A 24,137-nucleotide genomic window follows, 5' to 3' on the forward strand; every position below is an offset into this window, starting at 1 on the left:
GTAAACTTGCATAAAATAAAGGCTCTTTGCTTTTACATACAGGACTCGGTCTCCTTGTTGGCTTTTGGGGGACTTTGCAGATGTGGGCATAAGAGATCCATCACCATTCTTCTAAATAGTCATTAGAATAAGCCAGGAACACAGAAGTTGGAAATCCTAGAAAAGAGCTAGCAGACTTAAGCGCCTACCTGCACGTACCTTTTGCCTAAGCCTCTCTCATGGGATCCACCAACAAGATGCAGGAAAAGAAACAACAGATTGAAAAATCAGGCTAATCCCTCCCCAGCAAGACTCCCTGCTGGCTCCTCTCTCCTCGGGGACAAATGGTTATTAGTCACGAAGAGTCTCCAGAAGGAGTTCTTGGAGCCTTTGTGGTGTGACTCATTGAATTCAGGTTCGAAAGAGCAGATCCGAAGACCGGGGTGCGCCTTCTGTGTGCTCTGCCCTTTGCTCCATGGAATCTCCATGGCTTTCAGGTCTCAGAGGCTCTGAAGCAGAACCCTGGCGGCAGGCAAGGGCTGAGCCATGAAGCTTGTAGATGTGCAAGAGCAGCCGTGGCTTCTGTCTGAAGCAGGCCTCTCAGCAGCAGAAAGAAAAAAAAAGCAGCAGAAAAAAAAAAAGTATGACTCACGTGGCAAGAAATATTTATTGCCTGCCCCTGTTTGGGTACTGCGGATCCCTGACTTAGTTCAACTCGGTTAGACTAGAGGTAAGTTCCCAAGTCTGGATCCTTCACCATCACTTCCGTAAACTTCAAGTTCAATGCTTTGCTGGAATATGTGAGCATACGCTTTAACCCAAACCCATCACCCTGTGTGCCTTCTCCCTCTCAGAGCAAGAACATGCTTGTTCCATACACTGTTAGTGTCCCCTGGTAACACAACCATATGTTAGCGGTACTCTTTTTAACACAACGTCTTTGACGTTAGCGAAGCTAGTTTTCTCAACTCGTATTCTGTTGCCAGGTCTTTTTCAAAATCTTCAAGTACTGAGAGCTCTGTATAATATTATCATTTATCTTGGCTAGGAAGTTATTTTTAAATATTACAAATCTTACACTTCATGGCAAGAGGCTCCAAAATCTAGGGAAAGCCTTTAATTAAATTATAGAGTGTTACCTAAGTAAATTAAGAGATTAATTCAATATACTTGTGGAACACTTCCAATTACTTTCTTTACCGGGGCTTAGGTATAAAAAAATGACCAGGTTTCTCATATAGCACAGGCCTTTGCAAAGCTTGGATTGTTTGGAGGGAACACATGCATAAGCAAATATATATACACAAAAGGCAAACAATAAGGATTGTGTCCATTCTTTCCCACTAGGGATATACCTGAATTCCATTATTTTTATCTGATATTAAAACCTCTTCAATGATATTTCCATTAAACATGTTTCTATTGTGTATGCCACGGCCCACAAAAACCTCTGGTTTCAGTTAAATTTGTTTTTTTAATAGAGGAATACTGCCGTATAAAATACATAGCAATCCTGGGTAATGAAACTATGCTAAACCAAGCTTTGGACATGACAAAAATCTATTTTTGGCATCGTAATTTTTAGCCATGGTAGGTATGCATCTGTGGAACAAGGGGGATGTTATAATAGTATTTTGCCCATGCGAATGGAAAGCTAATTATTTTTTGGTTCAGCATTTCTCCTTTTTCCCCATCCTGTATGCGGCCTCAGCTCTTTAAACATTTCCTATCAGGAGTTTTTTTTTTTTTTTTAAATCCTTTTATTATAAATTCCCATGGCTTTCTTATATTATTCCCAAGAAATATGAATTTTGAGATTAAACAGTGCATGCATGGGACCGGCGTTAAAGCGCACACAGTTACGTCACACTTTCTGCTCACGGGTTTCTCTTCCCTCTCGGGGAGTCTAGCTCTCCCTACAAGCAAACCAAGCTGCCACCCCAAAGATCCTATGTCTTTGCCCCCCCCCTTTTGCTGCCAGAGGTAGCATGGACAGAGTTGAGTGTTGGTTCCCAAGGCTCGGGATGCGCCGCCTTTCACTGTGTGGCACCGGGGCTACGGGGGCGGAGGAGGGTAATCAGCTTGAAAAGCCTTATTTTGTTTTTGATGAGCTCCTCTCTGTTTCCATGGAAACCAAGCGGGCAGCCACACAGTTGCCAGCACTGCATTTTCTTTTTTCTTTTTCTTTTTTTTAAAGCTCTAAAGAATCAAAGGAAAGGTGAGGTTCTGTGGTTATAACTGTGCAATATGACTTCTTTTCAAATAAATTTTAGACAAATAATTGTTGGTTGTCTTCTGCATAGAAGGTTTGGGGGTGGGGCGTGAGTTATGAGTGGCGGGCAGGAGACCGCTTTAACCCAACTGAGTAGACTATGGTGGGTTTCTAAGACCTGGTCTCTTGTACAGTGGATTCCCTTTTCATTTAAGAAACTGAGGAATAAAGCTGATATTTAAAGCCTGTAATAAAGCATTAAAGCTAGCATAATTTAGTGAGACCAATTTGAGAAACGATTGGATTTCCACACCAGGCGGGATTCTCTTTCTCTTCCTGAGCATAAAATGAGAGAGAGAGCCATGGGAGCTGCCTTGTGCAAATAAGAAAAGAGTAAAAGGGGGCTTTCAAAGCCTAAGAGGTTTTCTAAGAACTTGATGTACCAATAAATTTAATAAGTATCGTATTTGAGGGGTGACTGTTAAATGATTCCAATGTGATCTCCTTTCTTATGGAAATTCGCATTAATTGAAGCTTAAAGGCTTTAGCAGGGACTAAGGCTGAAGCTCACCAGTCCTGGTCAATGCAGTACGAAGCTCTGGGCTCTGGCAGCTGCACCTCTTAAAATGGAGTAGGGTGGCCTACGCCTGTGAGCCCCTTCCCCTGTACTCGGGAGGTGTGAGTCACAAGTTCAAGTCATCCTTGGAGTTCAAGGTTACAAGGTTAGCCTGAAACACGTGAGATCCTGTCTCAAATGGAAACGAACAAAATAAGAAAAAAAATAAGAAACAAACAAAATAAAAATAAAAATAAAAAAAAGTATCTCAACTTGAATACATGTCCAGATAAGCTTTTAGAAATAATTGATCGGATAAATGTTACCCAGAAGAAGGAGAGAACGCATGCACCAGAATGGAAAGTTCTAGAACTCCAGTCTCTAATCCTGTGCTCCGCTAAGACAGCAGATGGAGAAACTTCATAACTCCGACCAGCTCGTCGCCTATTGCAACCCAGGCTGCACACTGAAAAACACCAACACTGGAAGGCCCGCGAAGGGGGCTCGGATGGCCACACCCAAGGAGACTGGAAAGCAACCTCGCATCTCCCTTTCAGAAAAATTGTCAGAACTAAGCATCTTCTGAGAACTGTTTTTGCAACCTCTTGGGACTCTGAACTGGGGGAAACTCATTTATCTTTCTCTAGCCACAGCCACCTCTCTACCCATGAACTCGTTCCCTCCGCGATTCAGTGAGCACGCCTTCAGCCCGATGATATCGCTGTGTACCGAACGCGTTCTTCTCTGGGATCCGCTTTCCTCGGCTCAGTTAAATACTTCCTCTTCTGGGCTCCAGTGCTCCGTGTTCGTGTCTATGATAGTTGACCGTGGCGGTGGTGGTACGGTGGGTGTGAGCTGTGTGTGTTGTGAAAGAGAGAGAGAGAGAGAACACGTGTGTGTGAGAGAGAGCATGTGTGTGTGTGTGTAAGAGAGAGAGAGAGAGAGAGAGCATGTGTGTGTGAGTGTGTGTGTTTGTGCATGTGCATGTATGCACGCGCGCAGTGAGCGTGTGAGCTTGTGTGTACTTGTGCGTATGCAGGTCAGAAGTAGACCTGAGGTGCCTTCCTCAGTTGCTCTCCACCTTTCTCTTGAGATGAGGTTTTCATTGAGCCCGAGGCTCCACAACCAGCTGGACTGCTGGACCACCAAGGCCTGGGGATTCTCCTGTCTCTGCCTCCCCAGTGCAGGGATTATAGGTGTGCTCTACTGTACCCCAGACCCCACCCCAATAACATGGGTGCTGGGGATCCAAACTTGGGTAGTCATGCTTTTGTAGCAAGTATTTTACCTCCCGAGTCACTTTGGGGGTTTGCTGGGTTATAATAATGACTCTCTTATTTATCTCTGATCTCAGTCTCCATTACAAAAGTTGGCACAAACAGCCCATTAAATGTTTTGTGACCACATAAACTCTATTCTTGTTTTTGCCTTGCATACTGCAAAACAAGGAATCCATCTTAGCTGAGGGAGGTCAGCAATACTGGGGAGCAATAGAGCAGAACACTGTGGATGAGGTCTTCACTATCGATCAGGTCTTTATTTATTACAGTTTATTTTTTCAAAGCAGTCATACCAAAGCCTTCTCATTCTGAGTCTCGGCCAGCCCTTATTCCTACCTTTGGGAGTCTCCCCTCAGATGCTAAGAGCATCCAGCCAGAACTCCCTCCCTTGTCTTCCCGCCATCCGGCTTCATTTTCTTCCCTGTCTGGATACCAGGGAAAGACGTTCTCCTCCTTACCCTCTTCATGTGGCAGCCTGCCCTGCTCGCTCCCTGCCTGCTCCTTCACATGTCTTTTGTTGTCCTATAAAGAGGCTTTTGATGAGCACCCTACTTTCAGACAGGTGGCCGATAAGCAGATAAATAGTTCGGAAGCGGGAAGAGAGGCGTCAGTAATTTGATCCGAAAGCCCCAACATTCCATTTGTATGTTTTGTCTTTGTTGTTCTTGTTTGTTTGGTTTTAGTTTTTGATACAGGGTTTCTCTGTGTAGCCTTGGCTGTCCTAGAACCCAAGAGATCGGTCTGCCTCTGCGTCCTGAGCACTGGGATTAAAGGAGCGCCACCTGGCCAACGGTCTGTTTCTTAAAACACCATTACCGGCCTTCTCTCTTCTCCTCGCTGTGCCTTTAAAGTAATGGTATGGGAAGGATTTCTCTCTTAGGATTAAAAAGTTATGTGTGGAGTGACCATTAACACTTCCAAACAACTGGTTTAGGTGAAACCTGTTCCTCCGCCTCGGTGTTACACCCTTATTCCAGCCACATAGAATTTGAAATGAATGTTTTTCTTTTATATGCTTCACTGCCTCTCTAAAAGCAGGACACGCTTAAGTACACCTAAGAAATGGTACACCGTGCCTCACTCATAAGCGGTGACCGGTGACCGTTCACAGACTCAGACACAAAAATCCCGAAGATGTGGAAGTGACCCCAAATTTCCAGGCTATTTTTGTATCCGAAAACCCCAAGGCTTTTGAGGTGGCTCGGCAGGTAAAGGTGTCCGCTGGCCAAGCTTGAGTTACCTGCGTGAGTTTGATCTCCACAGCCCCTGTGGTGGAAGGAGTGAGCTGGCCCCGCCCCCCGACCTCCACACAAACGTCATAGGCATTATCCCTGCAGGCGAATAGATGAAAGATATCCTTCTAAATTTATAAAACCTGGAGGCATCCATGGCTCCAGCCACACTCGTGGCTTCACAAGGAAAGCACGGGACCCTATAGCCTCTAATTCTTGTTAAAGGTGAATTTGTAAACCAAAATTATAGTGTAATAAGGGGATCGTAAGAGAGCCATTATACAGACTACATGGAAGAAGTGAATAATTCTGGGTAATACAGGAGAGACATAGTCTTTGGAAAATACGTCTTTTTGTTGTTTTGGTTTTGTTTGTTGCTTTGAGATAGGGTCTGTAGCTCAGGCTGGTGCGGGAACTCACCTTGTAGCCAAGGACTTTTGTCTTCCAAATGCTAAGGTTACAGATTGGTCCCACCACTCAGGACTTGGCAGTGCTGGCTTCATTCTTAGTAGGCTAGCACACTGACAGCTGAGCCACAACCAAGCTCTGGAAACATGTCTAAACTACCTGAAGAAATTTCAAAACTGGGACTTGAGTACATAAAGTCAGATAAAACATTACCAAGAGGGCTCAGTGGTTAAAAGCATTGCCTTCTTCTCTTCCAAAGGTCCTGAGTTCAGTTCCCAACAACCACATGATGATTCACAACCATCTGTAATGAGGGCTGGTGCCCTCTTCTGGCCTTCAGGCATACATGCACACAGAATAGTGTATACATAATAAATAAATAATTTTTTTTAAAAAAAAATTACCAAAAAAATGGATGGAGTCAGGCAGAGTAGCTCATGCCTGTAACCTCAGTGTTTGAGAGACTGAGCCACGAAGACCACAAGCCCAAGGCCATCCTGGACTGCTTTTAAAAAATAGGTCTGTTTCTAGCTTTTTGATAATGGACTAAACCTCTGAACTGTAAGCCAGCCTCACTTAAACGCTTTCCTTTATAAGAGTTGCTGTGGTCACGGTGTCCCTTCACAGAAATAGAAACCCCAAGACACGAATAATACTTGAATTCCTTTGTCTACTCTGTTTCTGGCTCTAGTTTATCTTCCCTGTCCTGTATACGCCAAATCTTTACTAAGTCTTTTATAGTGAGGACAGATTCCAGTCCAATCAGGGCTGCGGAGTGAGACCCTGTCTCAAAACAATAACAACAACAACAACCCCCAAACCACCAGCATCACCAGCAAAGCAAAGCAACAAATTTTTTAATTTGTTTGCCAGAGGAAATTTCAAGGCAGTTTAGCATTCAGCCTGAAATCATATTTACCTAGGTCAACAGTTAAAAAAAAGAGCAACAGGTGGAAAGAATTTTTTGTTTAATTCATAATTTGTAAAGAGAGAGGAGAGAGAGAGAGAGAGAGAGAGAGAGAGAGAGAGAGAGAGAGAGAGAGATTGGGCAAGTTTAAGTTATAGTCAAGACATACACTAAAAACAAGGCTTAATTGTCCAAGAGAAATCATCTGCTCTTCACTTGGACAAACGCCATGAGGGCAAGGCTCCACCCATCAAAGGCTGCAGCTTTTGTTGCAGAGCAAAAATTCATTTGAAAGCAGAGCCCAAGCTGAGAATGCTAGCCGGAGGGGGTCCTCGCTTCTGGGAAGCAACTACCTGAGGAAGCCCTATGGTTAGCAAGAATAGGCCGCTCTAGCCGCTCTAGCCGTGGTCCAAGAAGGCAAGGCTCCACCCTGAGCTGGCAGTAGAACTTAGAAATGCTATCTCCACGGCACTAGTCGGGTAGGCATGGGAGAGGCAAGATTAAGGAGATCATGGACTCTCCTACCATAGATTCAGAGAGCAACTGAGCCTAGGCAATACTGCAGGGTTGGAGGTGTTGGGACCATTTGGAGTCCTGGCCTCCAGCTGCTCTTCCCTGCTAGAGATCTTTACTTCTGATTTGAGTTACTGGAAGCTGTGTCAAAGTTGTTTACCATCTCTGCTTCAAGAGCATGTGTTGCCTTGGCCTTGAGGATCAGAGGATGAGGTTTTCACCTGTTGACCCACCTGACTGTTGGGTATATGAGCCTCCATGGTGCTATTGAATAAGGGCTTCTTACCAGTGACTAGAGGTCCGTGTCTCTGTCTGTGTGTCTTTGTATGTTTCAACCTGCAGCCCCTTGCCTGAAGCTCACGAACTGTATGGTAGTTGATAGAGCGCAGACAGGAGGTCCTGAGATGCTGATGTCTGAAGCTGTGAAAGTGAAGTCCAAGCTGCAGCAGAGACGTTGGAGATGCCAGAATCATGGAAAGTCTGTCAAAGACTCCGGGTGTGGAGTGGAGCTGATGAGAGAAGCCGTGAGGCTGGAGAGATGGCTCCGTGGTTAAGAGCATCTGCTTCTCTTGCAGAGGACCTGGGTTCAGTTCCCAGCACCTCTGTGACAATCGACAACTGTCTGTGACTCCAACGGAACTCCACTTGCGGAGGATCCAGTGTCTTCTGGTCTCTGGGCACTGCATGCATGTATGCAGGATGTGCACTTGGGTATATGCAGGCGAAACATTCATACACAAAATGAAGAGATAAAACTTTCTTTTAAAGGGACTCTTTGTGTCCTGCAGGCAGCATAGCAGGAGGGCCAGGATACCTAGACCCTTTAGAACCCAGATGATTTCATCATGAGCTGCAGATGCCTGACGTGGAGGTGCAGAATAAGATGTTTGCTCTGTAGGGATTTGGTCTGCTTTGGTTTGATCTTTCCTAGTTCTCCCCTTTGGAAAGAGAATGTTCCCTCTGTGCCAGCGTATGTCACAAAGTTTCTGTTTTATAGGGGTTCACAGCTAAGGGATTGCCCTGGTCTCAGAAAAGACACTTTTGAGTAGAATTGGGGCTGTCAAAGATTATGGGGACTTTTGAAGTTGAACTAAACGCATCTACATTATGAGATGGCCGTGATCTTATAGAAACACGAGGTGGAAGGTAATTGTTTTAAAGTCTAATTAATTGTTGAGTTGTTAAGTTGACAAGGAGTGGAGTTGTGAAGGCTAATTTTTTCAGTTGGATGGAATTCAGAATCACCTTGGAGACACATCTTTGGACATGTCTGGGAGTGGTTTTCTAGATTAAGTTAACTAAAGTGGGAAAACCCACAGTAACTTCCCAACCAGTTAAAAAAAAAAACGCAAAAGGGAGGTGGGCTCTAGCGTTCATCTTTCTCTTTGCTTCTTGTCTGTAGATGCAATCTATCAATCCCCTGCCTCAGGGTCCGCTGCCATAAATCCCCTGCCTCAGGTCATGCTGCTTTAAATCCCCTGCCAAGACAGGCCAAGAAACTGTGAGTTAAAACAAACCCTTTAAATTGCTTGTGCAAGGATACTGTCACACTGCAAGACAAGTAGCTAATACACTGAGTGTGCACACCACACCATCAGAAACACACATGGCATGCCTTAAATTCGTATTAATCATTAATCCTGCTAGTTAATATTACCCAGGGTTCCCTCACTGTTATTCTGGCCTTTCCAAATCTACCTCCGTGTGTCAAAACGGTTTACCTGTCCATTTCCCTGTTCCTTTCTTTCTTCGCAAATATCCCATATCCTGTAGCTAACGGTATTTGCCTGGCCCTGTGAGTGTCTCTGTGTACGGTAAAAATATCTAGCTTATCATTTTAACTTGGGTCATAGCTTCTTAGTGTGAATAGGAGCGGGTTTTGTTTAAGATAAGCAATACGCTGCTTTTCAGTGATAAAATTCTTTGATTTCATGTATCATAGCCAATTTTCTCAGGATATATGCTAGAAAATTAGTCTAAGTAAAATGAAATTGAGTCAACGCCAAAAATTATTCTAAAATCCTGAAGTTAACAACACACACACACACACACACCACACACACAGAGAGAGGGAGAGAGAGAGAGAGAGCGAGAGAGCGAGACCGAGCGTTTTGAAGCTGTTATAGGTATTGCAAACGGGTTTTGTCCTGCCTTAAAAAAAAAAAAAAACCCTCCTTTGTGTAAAGACAAAGTGAAATCCTTCTAAATGAAAGCTTGGACAAAATCGCCTTCCAACGCCAGTATAGAACCGACCCCCCAGAGACATGGGGGATCCAGAGAGCATCAGTTAGTGTCAACCTCATCCAGCATAAACCAACTGGGAAGTCCATGCTGGTGGGCATTTTCGTAGTGTCTTTTAAAGACCACCCCTCGCGTGACTTAGACTTCCACCTAGAACAGGGTTTCCTCTGGGTCTTGTTTTAATGAGCCGTTGCTTTCAAGTGTTATTACCTACATAGGGCCCCAAGTTGGTGGTCTAAGAGGCCGGGTGAAAGCGATTTGTCTCCTCCGGAGTCAAGCTAACTAACTGGTCCAAGAAGGCTTGGGATGAAACGGCGGCGACCCGAGGCAGTTGGAAATCGATCAGGAAAGGATTTTTTTTTTTTTTAAACTGTTGCAGGGAATGGTGTCTGCGATGTGACAGCCACTGGACAAGTTGTGCTGCCCGCCTCCCTTGTCCAGTCAATACTGGATCATAAACATTCTCTGCACTCCGGGGCGTTATCCTTGGCCCTGGCCAAAGCCTTTGGTACCCACCCGGCCCATCCCCCCCCCTCCTGCCTCTGGGATCCCGCGCTCCCATCCCTTCTCCCTTCCTCCTCACCCCATTTCCCTTTTTTCCTCGCCCCCTCCCGTTTCTCTCCACTCCCTCCAGCCCAGCCCACTCCGGTTTCCCACTCCAACTCCCCGGGGCGCACGTTCGCGCTCCCGCGGCAAACGCCACCTCCGTGGGCGGCGCTGCGGGCTGGCTGTGCGCAGGCGCGCTGAGCGGGACGGGCGAAGGGGAGGGGCTGCTGGCGGTCTCCGCGCACGCGCGCGCGCGCGCGGCTGCTCTGCTGGGCACGGCTTGGTACGGGCGGCTTTTCCCTGGCTCGGTCTGGGCGGCTGGGCTTGGACGGCCGTGGAGCGGCGCTCAGCAGCACCATGTTCCTGCCCTCAGTCAGCCTCTGGAACCTGGCGTTCTATGCCTTCATGGTGGTCCTGGCCACCCTGGGGGTGTGGGATGTCTTCTTCGGCTTCGAGGAGAACAAGTGTAGCATGAGCTACATGTTCGAGTACCCCGAGTACCAGGTACGGCCCTCCCTCACCTGCTCCTCGCCCGCTCCCCTCGGGCTCAGCCCGAACGGAGCCCTCCGGGCACTTGCAGCCAGTCTCCTGCCTCGTGCCGGGTAGGGCGTCCTGTGCTCGCCTCCTGGGCCCCTCGCCCCCTTCCCCCCCATTCCTGCGCTCCCAGACCCGGGACCCCGACTTCTGACCCGCTGGACAGTGCATCTCTCTCTCATCCCCGGAGAGCCATCCCCGGGTCCCTGTCCCTAAACTAATCCTCCTCCGACACTCCTTTGCTTGCACGGAGATGGATTCTCTTCACGCCCAGTGATGGACATGTCAGATTTCGCTTTTCTGGAAAGAAACCCCGCGTCTGCAGAGTTGCCAGGGCTGATCTAAAAAGAGGCTCCAGGGTTTTATCTCTGGGTGAAGTGAAAGGCTGCCCTGGTGAATAATTAAACTGGATCCGGTTTAGTTCCCTCCTGTGGAGATTTTTTTGCGGATCCACCTGTTCTGTAGGTTCTGAGTCCGTGGGTGTGTGTACCTGTGTTTTCGCAAGCCTCTGAACAGCCGGTGACTTGCACTATTAAGATACCTGTTATCATCAGTTGCACGCGCACTCAGTTTCGTGCCATGATTTTGTTTTCTCGCTGGGTTTAACAGGCGCTGCCTCCCCTCTCGCCGCCCCCACCTCCTCCGTTTTAATTTGAATGCTTTCAATTAATTGCTTCATTTGTTCTGCGTAGTAGAATCTAGGATTTCATTCATGACCAGCTGTAGAAAGAGACGATGACAGATCGATTACACAGCTGTTCGGGGGAAATTTCCCTCCCATGATATTTTTGTTAAGATTTCGAAACGAATCTCTTAATTTTGGAACATCTATTATAACTCCTATAAAATATACACGATAGGTTTTGATAACGTGCGTTCTTAGTCAACTTCTAAGATCATTGCGGATTTTCCTGTAGGATGAGGAGTGAACGTCAGGATTGCTCCTGTGTTTAGGTCCTTATAGAGGGGGCCTGTTTGGTTGCCTCTCTTACTTGCATTTAGAAGGTGAGGTTTAAATTGGTGGGGATCATGCTTTTCCATGGATATTTTGTAGGACCAGCGTTCTTACCTTGATTTTTGCATCCGTGGCTATGAGGGAATGGGAACACTGGATTTCAGATGCTCTTGGAGATTTTAACAAGTTACTGCTAATTCCAAAGCCAATGAACTGATGTGATGTTGGTTTCTGTGCATTCGCATCTTAGTAGTTAAATATACGAACTTTAGTTTTCTTAAACTGGAAGTAGATTTTATTATAATTTCATTTTATTGCCTGGCCTTTCATAATTGGGAAACTCTCAGTGGATTGAAGTAGGCCACTTTGGTTTAGTCCTGTATTAAATACAGACTTTGGTTAAAAGGCTATCATTTTGGAACAATCGCTTCCATTTATTATTGACTCTATTTTAATATTTTCAGTAGTAGGAGCGCCTTCCTTCCCGCTGGGCGCAAAGCATATGGCGCTCACAGATGCATCGCCTGCCTCGTGGAATTGACTAGAAAGAGAAAATTAGTGTCTCTCACACACAAGAGCTGTTGGGCTTTGGGTTGAGTTAGTGAGCATTTAGTTCTTTTGGTTCGATTGCCTTTTCCGAGCCTGACACATTGATTTCTGAGTATAGTAATCCCAGTGGTAGAAGTTTTGGCAACATATTTTTAGCAGATGATTGTTTTTTTTTCCTTTTGCTTTGAATGAGTCGGGTTATTTTACAAAACAGAATTAAGAATTACCTATAGAAATGAGCCCTTTGGCATAAATAATGAGACTTTTAAGATAACCGAGCTCATTCGGTTAACAGCCAAATGGTTTTCATAGGAGTAAAAAGGTTCCAAGTATAGTTTATGTATCGCCAGTAGCTTATGTATTGTGAATGGTTTATATATCGTCTGCGGTTGGTAGATCGCCTTTTAAAGTAGCGTTTCCCCGCACCTTTCTGATTGTTCACGGTTGGTGTCCCTTGGTGGGCGTGTCCTACGCGTTACGTTTTCATCTTCCTTGAGGCCTTTTTTGTCTTTCTTTTAAAAACATTGCTCATTTGTACCTTTCTTCATCATCGGAAAATGATCAATGGCATTCCTTCTTTTCTTCAAGTGAGAGAGGAATTTGGAACTCTGCAAAAAATGAACTTTCGAGTTTAACATTGTTGATTATCTATACAGAGAAACTCTGTCTCAAAAAAGAAAAAAAAAAGGTTTATTTTCTTTCCTGGTCCCTTGCCTGTAATTTCCTGGATGCTCTGATTTGGAGTTAATGGATTGTTTCTCGGTCAGAGCTTGAGTCTATCACGTCACTTAAAGCTTCCTGCCTTATAATGCCAGTAGGGCCACACTGTTGCCTGGCCGCATGTAATTTTAGACTAACTGTAGAGTTTGAGAAGAAACAGCCGAGTTCTTTTCTCTCGTGTGGATGTGGCCTAACGATTGTGCTCTGAAAGGAAATGCTGATGCGGAAAACATAAATCACATTTTAAAATAAAGCGTGCTGGTGTTTCTTATTTTGTTTTCGGGATGATAGCGTGCTGGTGTTTATTTAGACGACGGTCACTTCTTGAATGCCTGGGTATACTTGGCATGAGGGAATTTAGTGATAAAAGCCCCTATCCCTGTCATGTTTATATTTTAACAAAAAGAGAGACAAGAATCTAAAAACCAGTTATCATATAATAAAGCAAGAGTCTGTGTACGAGACTCTTCGGGGAAGAGAGACTATCCTTGTTTGTACTGGGTTTTCAAAGGCTTTTGAAAAGATGAGAATTGAGGGGCTGAAGAGATGGCCCAGAGGCTAAGCACTTGTGGCTCTTGCAGAGAACTCGGGAGCAGGTCCCAGAACCCACGTGGTGTCTTAACAGCCATACTTATCTCCAGTTCCTGGGGATGCAGCACCCTCTTCTGGCTCCATGGTGCCATGCAGGCAAAACATAAAATATAAAAACTAAATGAATTGGTGGCAGGGTGTGAATTTGGACATATAGGTCATTTGGTTAGGATATAGAGGAAGGCAGGCATCAGAACCTATTATCCGGTCAACATTTATAATAATAATAATAATAATAATAATAATAATAATAATATATAATATAATGATTTCGAAGGGAGAAAATAATCTATAAACATATTCACCTGTATGTGTCCAAAATATTTGGCAGCACACGTGAGTTGATTGACGTTGGTTGTCGTCTGGGATGGGAGGAACTGGATAGCTGAGGGACATTGGGTAAGAGACATTTTTTTTAATGCATTTCCTTTCAAAATTGAAAAAAAAATCAAATATATTAAGCCCAAATTTTAAAACATGGCCTGTATAAGTTATAAGAATGAGGCAGATGTCAGAATCAAATTTTAAAAGCTCCCTCCTCCGAAGGATTTATGTTTTGTGTGTACAGTATGGAAACACACGGGGTATGTGTTTGATCAAGAAATTTTGGTAGCAGTGTGGACTGGATTGGAGCGCAGAGATTCTGACAAGAAGAAAGGCCTGTCTGAAAGGTTACATTATGTGTAGGTGTTTTTGCCCATTCTATATCAAACAGGAGTCCCTAGTACTACTCTTAGGAGTAGCCAAGGAAGAGCTTCAAAATTGCATTTATTTTGATACATACTTTTTCCTTTTTGGTTATATCATGACTATCAAACTTTTATCATTCTTCTTTACAGATGAAAGATAGGTCACGCACACATGCACACACACACGCACATGCATACATGCACACACACGCACATGCATGCATGCATGTGCACACACACACACGCACACACACACACACTATAAAACAAGGCCTCTGCCTCCGTAAGGCAGCATCCTTCAGCAGGTGAGGGGTTGTTAGGACGCTTGTGTTTTGGAAGGGATGTAAGTTGGTGATGCGGACAGTGTGAGGGGCGGTAAAGGCACGGCAGATGGCAGGGTCGGGATCGTGGATGTAATATGTCACGTGAAGGTCGCTGATCTTCATTAAAGGGCGCTTGTGGGTGAGAGTCTGATTGTTTCAAACTGTCCGTGTATAAGATAATGTATCTTGGAGCCATTTAGCAGGTTTCTCTATGCTTCCTTTTTCTCCTCGGCGTCCCTTCTGTGGGTTCACACGTCGCCAGGCGCGTTAGCTGCCTTTTGTCTCCTGGACACTCACTTGTGCTCTGCCTGCTGTCGTTTTGCCATTTGCCTGCCATTCCTGCTTCCCTTTCTGCTCCCCACTATGGACTCTCCATCTCCTACCTTTCCCCACCTGTATGTTTTTAATATATATATATATAGTTAATTTTTCATGCTATTAATATTTTTACAACAAAATTGCCCCAAAAATAATATGCTATGAAATATGCCAATATGTTGTTTTACCTGCTTTTCATCTTTAATTGTTTCTTTAGATATATTTGGTAGTTTGTTTTCTGAATTAATATTCAGCTTAACTCAAACTTTGTCTACTAAACTAGAAAGTCACGACTATTACGCATGCGGCATTGCATCAAGTCGTGTCCTTATTTGGGAGCAGTTCAGGAATTATTTCTTTATTCTGTTATATTTTCTTTTTGCTTGGTTTGTACTCCAGTAAATAAGATATTGCATCATTTCGTTTTTACTTGCACTCTGCATAAATTATTGGAACTAATTTGGCTTCGAGTCCCAGTGTGCTTGTACAGCAGATAGCGCTGGTTCTTCTGGTTTTTGGTGTATTGGAGAGGGCAACTGAAACTGCTCATCCCTTAAATAATAGGCACATGGCAGTCCTGTAGATGCCCCTGGGGTGTGGTTGGTCCAGATTATGGTAATAGCCTTAAAGGAATAGTCTGGAATCTACACAGATGATTCGAATTTTTTTTTTTAGATTTTTTCAGCAGTATTAACATTTACAGGTTTTGAAATTTTTACGCTAAAATATTTCATCAAGTACGTATGTGTTTGACATTGCTAGATTGTTAATGTATTGATACTGCTTAAATCTATGATTCAATATAATTGTTATTTTTGAAAGGGGCACCCTTTTTTTTAACACTTTATTTTCGTTGTACGTGCACTGGTGTTTTGCCTGCATGTCTGTGTGAGGACGACGGATCGCCTGGACCTGGAGTCATAGACAGTTGCGAGCTGCCATCTGGGTGCTGGGAATTGATCCTGGGTCCGCTGGAAGAGCAGTCAGTGCTCTTAACCGCGGAGCCATCTCTCCAGCGCCCAATGACTTGTTGTTAATAATTTCTGTTATTAAAAAGAGAAAGAAAGGAAACACCAGGTAGGACGATGTACGCCTGTCATTCCCAACAGTCGCTAGGGAACATGGGGTAGCACAGTAGCGAGTCAAGACAGCCGAGCCTATGTAGTGAGAACCGGCCTCAAAGGGGGGTGGGAGCAGAAGAGCTTACACTTTGTACATCTTTGATGGATCCTGTCCTTTGGGGAGGACATTAGTACCGGATAGATGTTATACTGGATTGAATTCTGTATACAACTTTAGGATTTGCCAAAGTAGCTTAAGACTTGCTCACAGTCCGGGTGCTGGCCCCTGGTGTGGAAGAGCTGCTAATTCAATGGTAAGAAGAATGTTCATCTCTTGATTGTCAAGTTCAGGTAATTTTGTTATTTTGTTAAACCATCATAGTTAAAGCACTGAGATCTCAGAAGGTTTTATTGTCAAGCCAACTTCCTGGGGCTGTGGAATTAGTTTCGCAGAGGAAGGGCTTGCCTAGCCATCATGAGGAAGGCTGGAGCTCATCCACAGAGCACAGGTACATAGCTGGACAGGGTAGTCTGTGTTTGTAACCCCAGCGCCGGGGAAGCAGAGGAAGGCCAGGCAGTCTAGCTGAATCTGCGACCTCCAGGTTCAGGTGGAGAGTCGAGGAAGATACCCACTGTTGGCCTCCGGCTTCCACGTGCACACGCACACATGCATCTGTATATGCCTGTGCGCACATGTGAACACATGTGCGCGTGCACACACATACAAATGAATGTATGTGTGCACACACCACAGCTGCAGTTCGTCGGGGGGCCTGAATAAAAAGGAGATACTTTAGAAAGGAGTTTAAAATTACAAAAAGAATTGATTTGATCGTGGAAAGCGTTTACCATCGTTTTAAAGTATAATTGATAACTGATTAAATGAAACGCATTTCCGGTTATGCTTATGAAATTTTCTGACATATACCGGTGACATACAGCTGTTGTCAGGCACTGTTTAGACTAATGGGCATGCGCTAGAATCTCAACTATATGTGTTTGAAGTTTACACCATTCAAGATCCACATAATATAAGAGTAATCTCCTGCTCGAAACACGGCAAGGAGAACTTGTTTTGTGCCTCGAGTGTGGTTAATACCGCTGGTGATCTTTTTCTGTTGCACGATTTCAAAGTTCTTTAGTTTACGTTTGCGTTGAATCTGCGTTGTATTAACAAAAGTGATTAAAGTGGACTTATTTGTTTATTACTTCCTTTCTGTAGAAAATCGAACTCCCGAAGAAGCTGACGAAACGCTATCCATCCTACGAGCTCTATCTGTATGGAGAAGGGTCTTACGCCGACGAGCACAAAGCTCTCCCTTTGACAGGAATTCCTGTTCTCTTCCTTCCTGGTAATGCTGGCAGCTACAAGCAAGGTAGGTGCTGGAAGGGCGGATTTAATGCTGTGAAATTCAGACTTCGGAGGGTGTGTGTCCTGCCTGAATCAAGCAGGGATTAGATGAAAAGCGTGTCCCGCTACCTCCTGGGAGAGCCACGGGAATGCCACCTCCTTCACGGGAAAACACACAGTGAAATACAAGGAAAAGACAAGATGAAGATGACTTAGGATGAGAAGAGGCAGATGCCCAGGGTAGGGGGAATAGATTAGCCAGGTATTCAGGACGAGCAGAAGGAAGGCTCGCACTGGAAAATAAGTTAGAGAGAGAGAGAGTAGAATCCGAAGCTTCAGCAGGGAGAACAGTACCTTATATCATGCTGCTGAATGGGACCAGATCAGTGTCTTTCCCGGGTTGGAGCCTGTCGCAGTGTGGAGGGGTTACAGAATGGCGGGGAGAAGGAAGTGATGTGTTCAGGCTCCAAACTCAGCGTTGGCTTGGAGAATGTCAGGAGTTTCTGGCCTAACAGGCAGACATCCCAGTCCTTAAGTCATTACACACAGAGTCTGTGTTGGTTCTTACAAACATTCCAGGAATTGTTAAGTAATGAACCCACAATCGTTTCAGCATGTATGGTGATTCCTTAAGTTTCTTTTTGATTTTCATATACGAAACACTTGTGGCATATTGGTCCTGGGCCAGGGAGTATTCTAGGTATGGTTCAGAGTAGAACAGGACAGCAAGTCCCTCCCTCGTCAAACACATGTTCTTAAGAGAAGACAGCCACCAGTGGAGGTTTCAGTAATATTAAAAGCTACAAGAAATAAATCCGTAAATCACTGAAGGGGACAGAGGGTACGTAACAGGAAGGAGACCTGTTTAGATGAGGGGGTCAGGAAAGGCCGTGGCAGGGAGATGGTGTTTGAGGGGAGCTTGAGCAGTACAGTTTGGGGAAGTTCCTGATGCAAGACTATATCCGGTGCCCTGAGGACCATAGGTCACAGGACTAGAGAAAAATGAGCTGAGAATGGGGAGGTCGCTATGACCTACAGATAAGATCTGGAAAGACTGAATGTTTATTTGAGAAGGATATGAAACATGGGTGCTTTGGGGGAGAAATGATATCATCTGATTTTTGTTGCTAGCTGTCACGCTTGACATGATACACTTTCAGTTATTACAGAGTGAATTTACAGAGAACGAAAGCCTCAGTGAAGAAGTAGAAAGTTGTCAGCACCTTGCCAACCCTGTGTGTTCCTTCATGACTAAGCTTTCCCCGTTACACACACACACACACACGCACACACGCACAGGCACACACGTGCGCACATTTCCACAATCCTGGTTTTAAGGTAGCAATTTTCATAAACTTTCTTTATAGTCTTAATCCCTAAGTGTGAATTCCTAGTATACTCTATTGGTTTTTAATCTTTATAATATATAATCTGAGCTATTGAGGGGCTTTAAATAAATAACCCTATCATGAATAGAAACAACTTACTTCAGTGTGGCACACAATCACCGTATTACCTTAGAAGCTCAGCTGCTAACTGTTAGCATTTCCTGTATGAAGACCCTGATCTCAGATCCCAGTAAACCCCCCACCCCAGAAGCTCAGCCTTCAATCCCAACAGCTGCAGGCAGATCTCTCTGAGTTCGAGGCCAGCCTGGTCTACAGAGCGAATTCTGGGACAGTCAGGGCTACACTGAAAAACCCTGTCTCAGAGACAAAAAACAACAAAGCAAAACAAAGCCTTTCAGAACAAAGTGGGAAGGGATTCTGGGGTGTCTTGTACAGTGAGCTCTCCTCTCCTCTCCAGTCCGCTCCATCGGCTCCATCGCACTGAGAAAAGCGGAGGACATTGACTTCAAGTACCACTTTGACTTCTTCAGTGTGAACTTCAACGAGGAGCTGGTGGCCCTGTACGGCGGGAGTCTTAAGAAGCAGACCAAGTTCGTGCACCAATGCATCAAAACAATTCTCAAACTGTACAAGGTAGGCAATAAAGATGCAGATCATCAGTGTAACCTATCAGCAGTGTCTTCTTCTTCTTTTAGGGATTGATTTTAAATAGTATATTTATTTATATTGTGGAAGTTGAAGCAATACAAACACGGCAGTACTTTTTTTTTTTTTTAAAGTGGTATCTTCAATCCAGTGCAACTTTAAAGATCTAAGTTGAATTTACAGTTTCCTGGTTCATCGAGAGATAAGGTGGAGGGCCAGTGAGGTGACTTAGGGGGTAAAGGCACCGGTGCTCAGCATGATGGCCTCTCTTCAGTCCCTGGAGCCCACATGTTTGAAGAAGAGAAACTGCCCCCTCCCCACATTGTCCCCTGAGTCACATGTGTGCTCATACCACACAATCAAAAACTAGAATGACTAAATTACTATCTGTTCAATAAATTTTAGGGAAAGGCATTTCATCGGGGATCAGTGTAGACGCTTTAGAGACTTTGAGTTTCATCCTCAGGTCCTGGCACCACAAGAAAGACATTTCATAATTGTAAAAGGGTCGATGTATCCAGGAAACAAAGCAATCATTTGTGTGCCTCTAATCCTTCCAGATTCACAAAGCCAAATCCAGTAGGACCAAGGAAAGATATTATTATTGTTAGCACAATTAGTACGAATGATTTCACTACGAATCCTCCCAATTTCTGATAGAAGAGTTCCGTAAAACTCTGGATTTGAACACCCTTCACCACCTCTGCTGTATGTTTATTAGTAATAGTAGAATGCTGTGCTCAACAACTATAGAAACATTCTCTTTCAGTGCACAGTGACCATGTACTAAGGTGTCCTCTGTGCCAGGCCATATATGGGTCACGGGTATTAATAATCCTCAAAGCGTTAAAACTATGCAATGCCGTATATTTTCTGAAAATAGCAAAGTTAAAAGTTTAAAAAAATGCCTAAAAAAAATTCTTCTAGCCAGGTGATGGCACACACCTTTAATCCTAGTACCCAGAAGGCAAAGGCAGGGGGTTCTCTGTGAGTTTGAGGTTGGCCTGGTCTACAAAGCAAGTTCCAGGATAGCCAGGGCTGTTACACAGAGAAACCCTGTCTCGAAAAACCAAATTAAAAAAACAAACAAACAAAAAAAAAACTTCTATTACTGCTAGATTACCCAACGTTTCAAAAAAAGTAAAATTTGAGGATACTATGAGATAAATTAAAATGAAAATGCATATCAGAATTTATAACATTTTATGTGCACAAAATTGTCAAATAATAAAAAAAAGAATTTATGAGATTGGGTCATTGTTAAAAACAAATATTGCTTTTGAATGCTCATAAAGTAAGATTTTAAGTCTGTGACTGAAGGCTGCAGGCTTTGTAAGCCAGAGGGAAAAGAAAGTTACCAAAGCAGGTAGAGTAAGGAGTCATGATGAAAGTGAAAATTAAAGAAATATAAAACAGGGCTGGAGAGATGGCTTAGTGGTTAAAGAGCACTGCCTGTTCTTCCAGAGGTCCTAAATTGAATTCCCAGCAACCACATGGGATTACATACAACCGTCTGTAATGAGGTCTGGTGCCCTCTTCTGGCGTGCAGGCATACATGCAGACAAAATAAACAAATAAAGGTAACCATCTCAAATATATATAAAACAACAGAAAAACTCACTTCTGCCAATGGTTGATTCTTCAGAAAGATCAACAGCTTGGTAAATTTTGGCTAGACTGACTTGAAAAATGAGAAAACAAAGTAATGCTATCAGGAACTAGTGATGGCGTGTTTCTACACAGTCTACCCCTGCAAAGAGGACAGTGAAGGAACAGGCACACTTTGATGCCTATACATAACATAAATTAAAAAGCTGACATAAGAAGAAACAGAAAATCTGGTTAGCCCTGTATCTGTCAGGGGTGTGTGTGTTGTGTAATGGAAAATCTTGCCACTAAGAAAAACCTCGGGCAAAATGACTTTCAGTGAAATTCTAGTCCTTATTTAAGATACAACAGTTATTGATCTCAAAACAACAGCAAAATCAGCTTTCAGAAGAATAGAGGAAGAAGCAGACTCATTGGACGGATAAAGTACAGGTATGGAAAGACTATTCTGGGCAGGGAAAACCTCATTAATCACAAGAGTCTAAGGAAATACAGCCATGTAGAAAACAGAAATGTGGCTGGGGTGGCCGGGGAGATTGTAACGACACAGAGACAATTTTAATGTTTTTCCCCCTTTTATCTAGGGTGGTAAGGAAAACCGCTGGGCAGTGACACGTTCTTATTTCAGTAGGATGATTTCATTCTGGTTATTTTCGAGGATAAACGGGAGGGGCGTAAGGATGGAGACAGGGAGACCAGAGAGAAGCCTGTTGCAGTCTCTCAGACAAGAGCTAATAGTGCTTTAGGTTAGGTTGGTAGCAACTGAAGTACTGGGGTACTAGTATCGGGGCAGAGGCAGCAAACTTAGCTTGGCAGATTGCAGGTTAAAGTTCCGGAGGAAGGAGAAAGAAGAGTTAATGATTCCAAGTTTTTTCTTTGGCTAACTGGAAGGATTGAATTGCCTTGGACAGGAAGGAGGAAAAGGCTTGGGGGTGATAAAAGTCTAATTTAAGACAGACTGAGTGTGAGATCCATGAGATATTCCCAGTATAGCAATTATACAAGAGGAGTTCAAGGCGAGGACTCCAGCAGAGAGATCCAGTGGAGATTAGTTGGTGGGTGGTTGACTGTAGGTAGATGTATTTACAGCCAGGGGAGTAGATGAGATTAGTATGGCCAATATTAGTGTGTGTGTGTGTGTGTGTGTGTGTGCGCGCGCGCGCGCGCATGCCAGAGAGATCAAAGAACCAATCACAGGCCATTAAGGGGTCAGGAAAGTGAAGGAGCGCAGCACTAAAGACTAAAAGTGATCACTGGTGGATAAGAGAACAGGAAGCTGGGGGTGCAGAGGCAGGTCGGCCCTCACTGTGATGAACGCTGGATCCCCAAGGCCATCCCCAGGCAGGCTGGTTTGCTAGTAGCGTTCACAGGACTCAGCTTGGATCAGACTTAGGGCTCTCACACAGGGAAAGGACACAAATCCCGTGAGGAGAAGCGCAGGGAAGAAATCGGAAGAAAGCAGGTGTGAACTTCCAGAGGCTCTCCCAGGGATGGAGGGGGTGGGACGGGCACAGACACATTTGTACTTCGTTCCTCCATCTACAAATTGAGTGAGAAAGGTTACCTCGGAGGGGTAAGGGGCGCAGTTAGAGACGCAGTGCTCCAAAGTATTATCGGAAGCTAATTCCAAATCTGTCTGCTTAACACAGACCAGAATTCTAGCCTGGAGGACAACAGATGTTCAGCATAGGCCATATTGCTTGCATCGCGGACACTGTGAACTGTCTAAAGAGTGGCAAGCCCTCCCGAAATATAAGGTCCCAGGCTGCACTCTGTAGCAGCCTTTCGTTTAGATCATCCTAAGGATAGCAACCCCAGGCCTTCCGGGTCAGCTCTGTTTTGCGCAGCGACTGAAGGAAAGGCACGTGTGGAGGACCAGTGTTGTGGGAGACATTTCTACAGTCTAGTAGGAAGATTAAGGAGCGCGGCTGACCCAAGCTTGTTTTTGAGATGGTCCTCGCTATGTAGTTCTGGCTGGCCTCGAACTCACTAAGTAGACCAAGCTGGTCTTGAACTCACAGAGATCCGCTTGCCTCTGCCTCCTGAGTGCTTGAATTAAAGGTGTATACCACTATACCTGATAAATGAAGATTATTATTGCTTTTTAAAAGTAATTAACTTTCGGTGTGTGGGTATTTTATCTGCTTGTATGTCTGTGTACCGTGTGTGTGCCTGGTGCCTCTGCAGGCCAGAAGAGGACACTGGATCCCCTGGGACTAGAGTTACAGACTGTTGTCCTCATCCACCGTGTGGGTGATGGCAACTGAACCTCAATCCTCTGAAGAATCAGTGAGAGTAACCTCTGAGACATCTCTCCAGCCCCAACAAAGATTATTTTTAAGGCGATACTTTTTTAAAGAATTGCATAACCTGTGGAATAAATGTTTAAGAAGCTATTTTATTTTTTAAATTCAAATGCACTGTAGAGAAATAATTTAAAGAGACACCATATGATGTTGTATTGCTTCAACAGCTATAATTGTCTTTTAAAACTATTTTCAGTTTCATTTATTTCTTATACATTATATATTCCTTATATATCCTTATATATATAATATATTCCTTATATATTATAAAATAAATATTCTCTTCTATACTAAATATACTTCAGATTGTATGCAGCCTAGCAAATGAATACAAATGTGATTCACTAAATCAATGATTCCAGTTTCAGTTTAGAAAATCATAACCAAAAGTATAACTGTTAAAATTAACACAAGCCAAAAGAGGATTTGTTTATTGTTTAGAACTGTGTGAAGACGGATTTTTCTGTCTTTTGAGTTTATCTCTGCTATTATACTGGTCATATGCAAGCAGAAGTACCAAATAGTTTTCCTATGATGCTAAGAATCCTATCATGGTGATTTTTTTCCTTTCTTCCTTCCTTTCCTTTCTTTTCAAATAGGGTCAAGAATTCGCTCCCACAAGTGTGACAATAGTTGGTCATTCTATGGGTGGCCTTGTGGCCAGAGCATTGCTTACGCTGAAAAACTTTAAGCAAGATCTGATCAACCTTCTGGTCACCCAGGCCACTCCTCACGTGGCCCCCGTGATGCCCTTAGACCGTTTTATCACCGGTGAGTACGAGGCACTTCAAACTTCCCTCCTCCGTCTGGGTGAAGCTGGTTCCTGAGAGTTTACTCCATGTGTGAGGCTGTCCAGTTACACATCAGCACTCCCGTTCCCAATGTCGCTCATCTCTTTCAATCTAGGCTTATTGGGGATAACATTGACTTCTCTTTCCAGCCGGTTAAAGCGTGTTTGCTAAGCCCAAGGTTCCAGGACTCCAACTTCGTTCTTCTTGGGAACAATTCTGTCTTTTTAAGAGTTATTTGTTTGAAACTTGTCGTATCAGATTCTCACAGTAATGAAATTAAGAGATTTGTGATTAAAATTGTTTAAATCTTTTGTGCTGCTTCTACTAATGTTGGCTGAGTATCCATTTAGGGAAAGGATCAAAAACTACAAGTCAGGTTTGTTACCACCCTTTCGATTGCATTTTGCACAGTTCATAGAGATGAGTCGTGTAGTTAAGTTAAAATGATTCCAGATACACTTAAAATAATAAGT

The 24,137-nt window shown here is 44.0% G+C and overlaps 1 protein-coding gene across 1 annotated transcript in view; it reads left to right on the forward strand.

The window, feature by feature from the left end:
* The first annotated feature begins 10,108 nt into the window (after nucleotides 1-10,108).
* Nucleotides 10,109-24,137, forward strand: part of Pgap1 (post-GPI attachment to proteins inositol deacylase 1) — a 58,268-nt gene continuing 44,239 nt past the window's right edge. The window contains exons 1-4 of the mRNA XM_050159270.1: nucleotides 10,109-10,378; nucleotides 16,837-16,990; nucleotides 18,772-18,947; nucleotides 23,473-23,644. Coding sequence (XP_050015227.1) covers nucleotides 10,232-10,378; nucleotides 16,837-16,990; nucleotides 18,772-18,947; nucleotides 23,473-23,644 — 649 coding nt within the window. The 5' untranslated portion in view covers nucleotides 10,109-10,231. The remainder of the gene's footprint in view (nucleotides 10,379-16,836; nucleotides 16,991-18,771; nucleotides 18,948-23,472; nucleotides 23,645-24,137) is intronic.

The sequence above is a fragment of the Alexandromys fortis genome, unplaced genomic scaffold (genome assembly GCF_014885135.2).
Source record: "Alexandromys fortis isolate MF-2015 unplaced genomic scaffold, M_Fortis_MF-2015_v1.1 scaffold_65, whole genome shotgun sequence".
In the NCBI taxonomy this organism is placed as follows: Eukaryota; Metazoa; Chordata; class Mammalia; order Rodentia; family Cricetidae; genus Alexandromys; species Alexandromys fortis.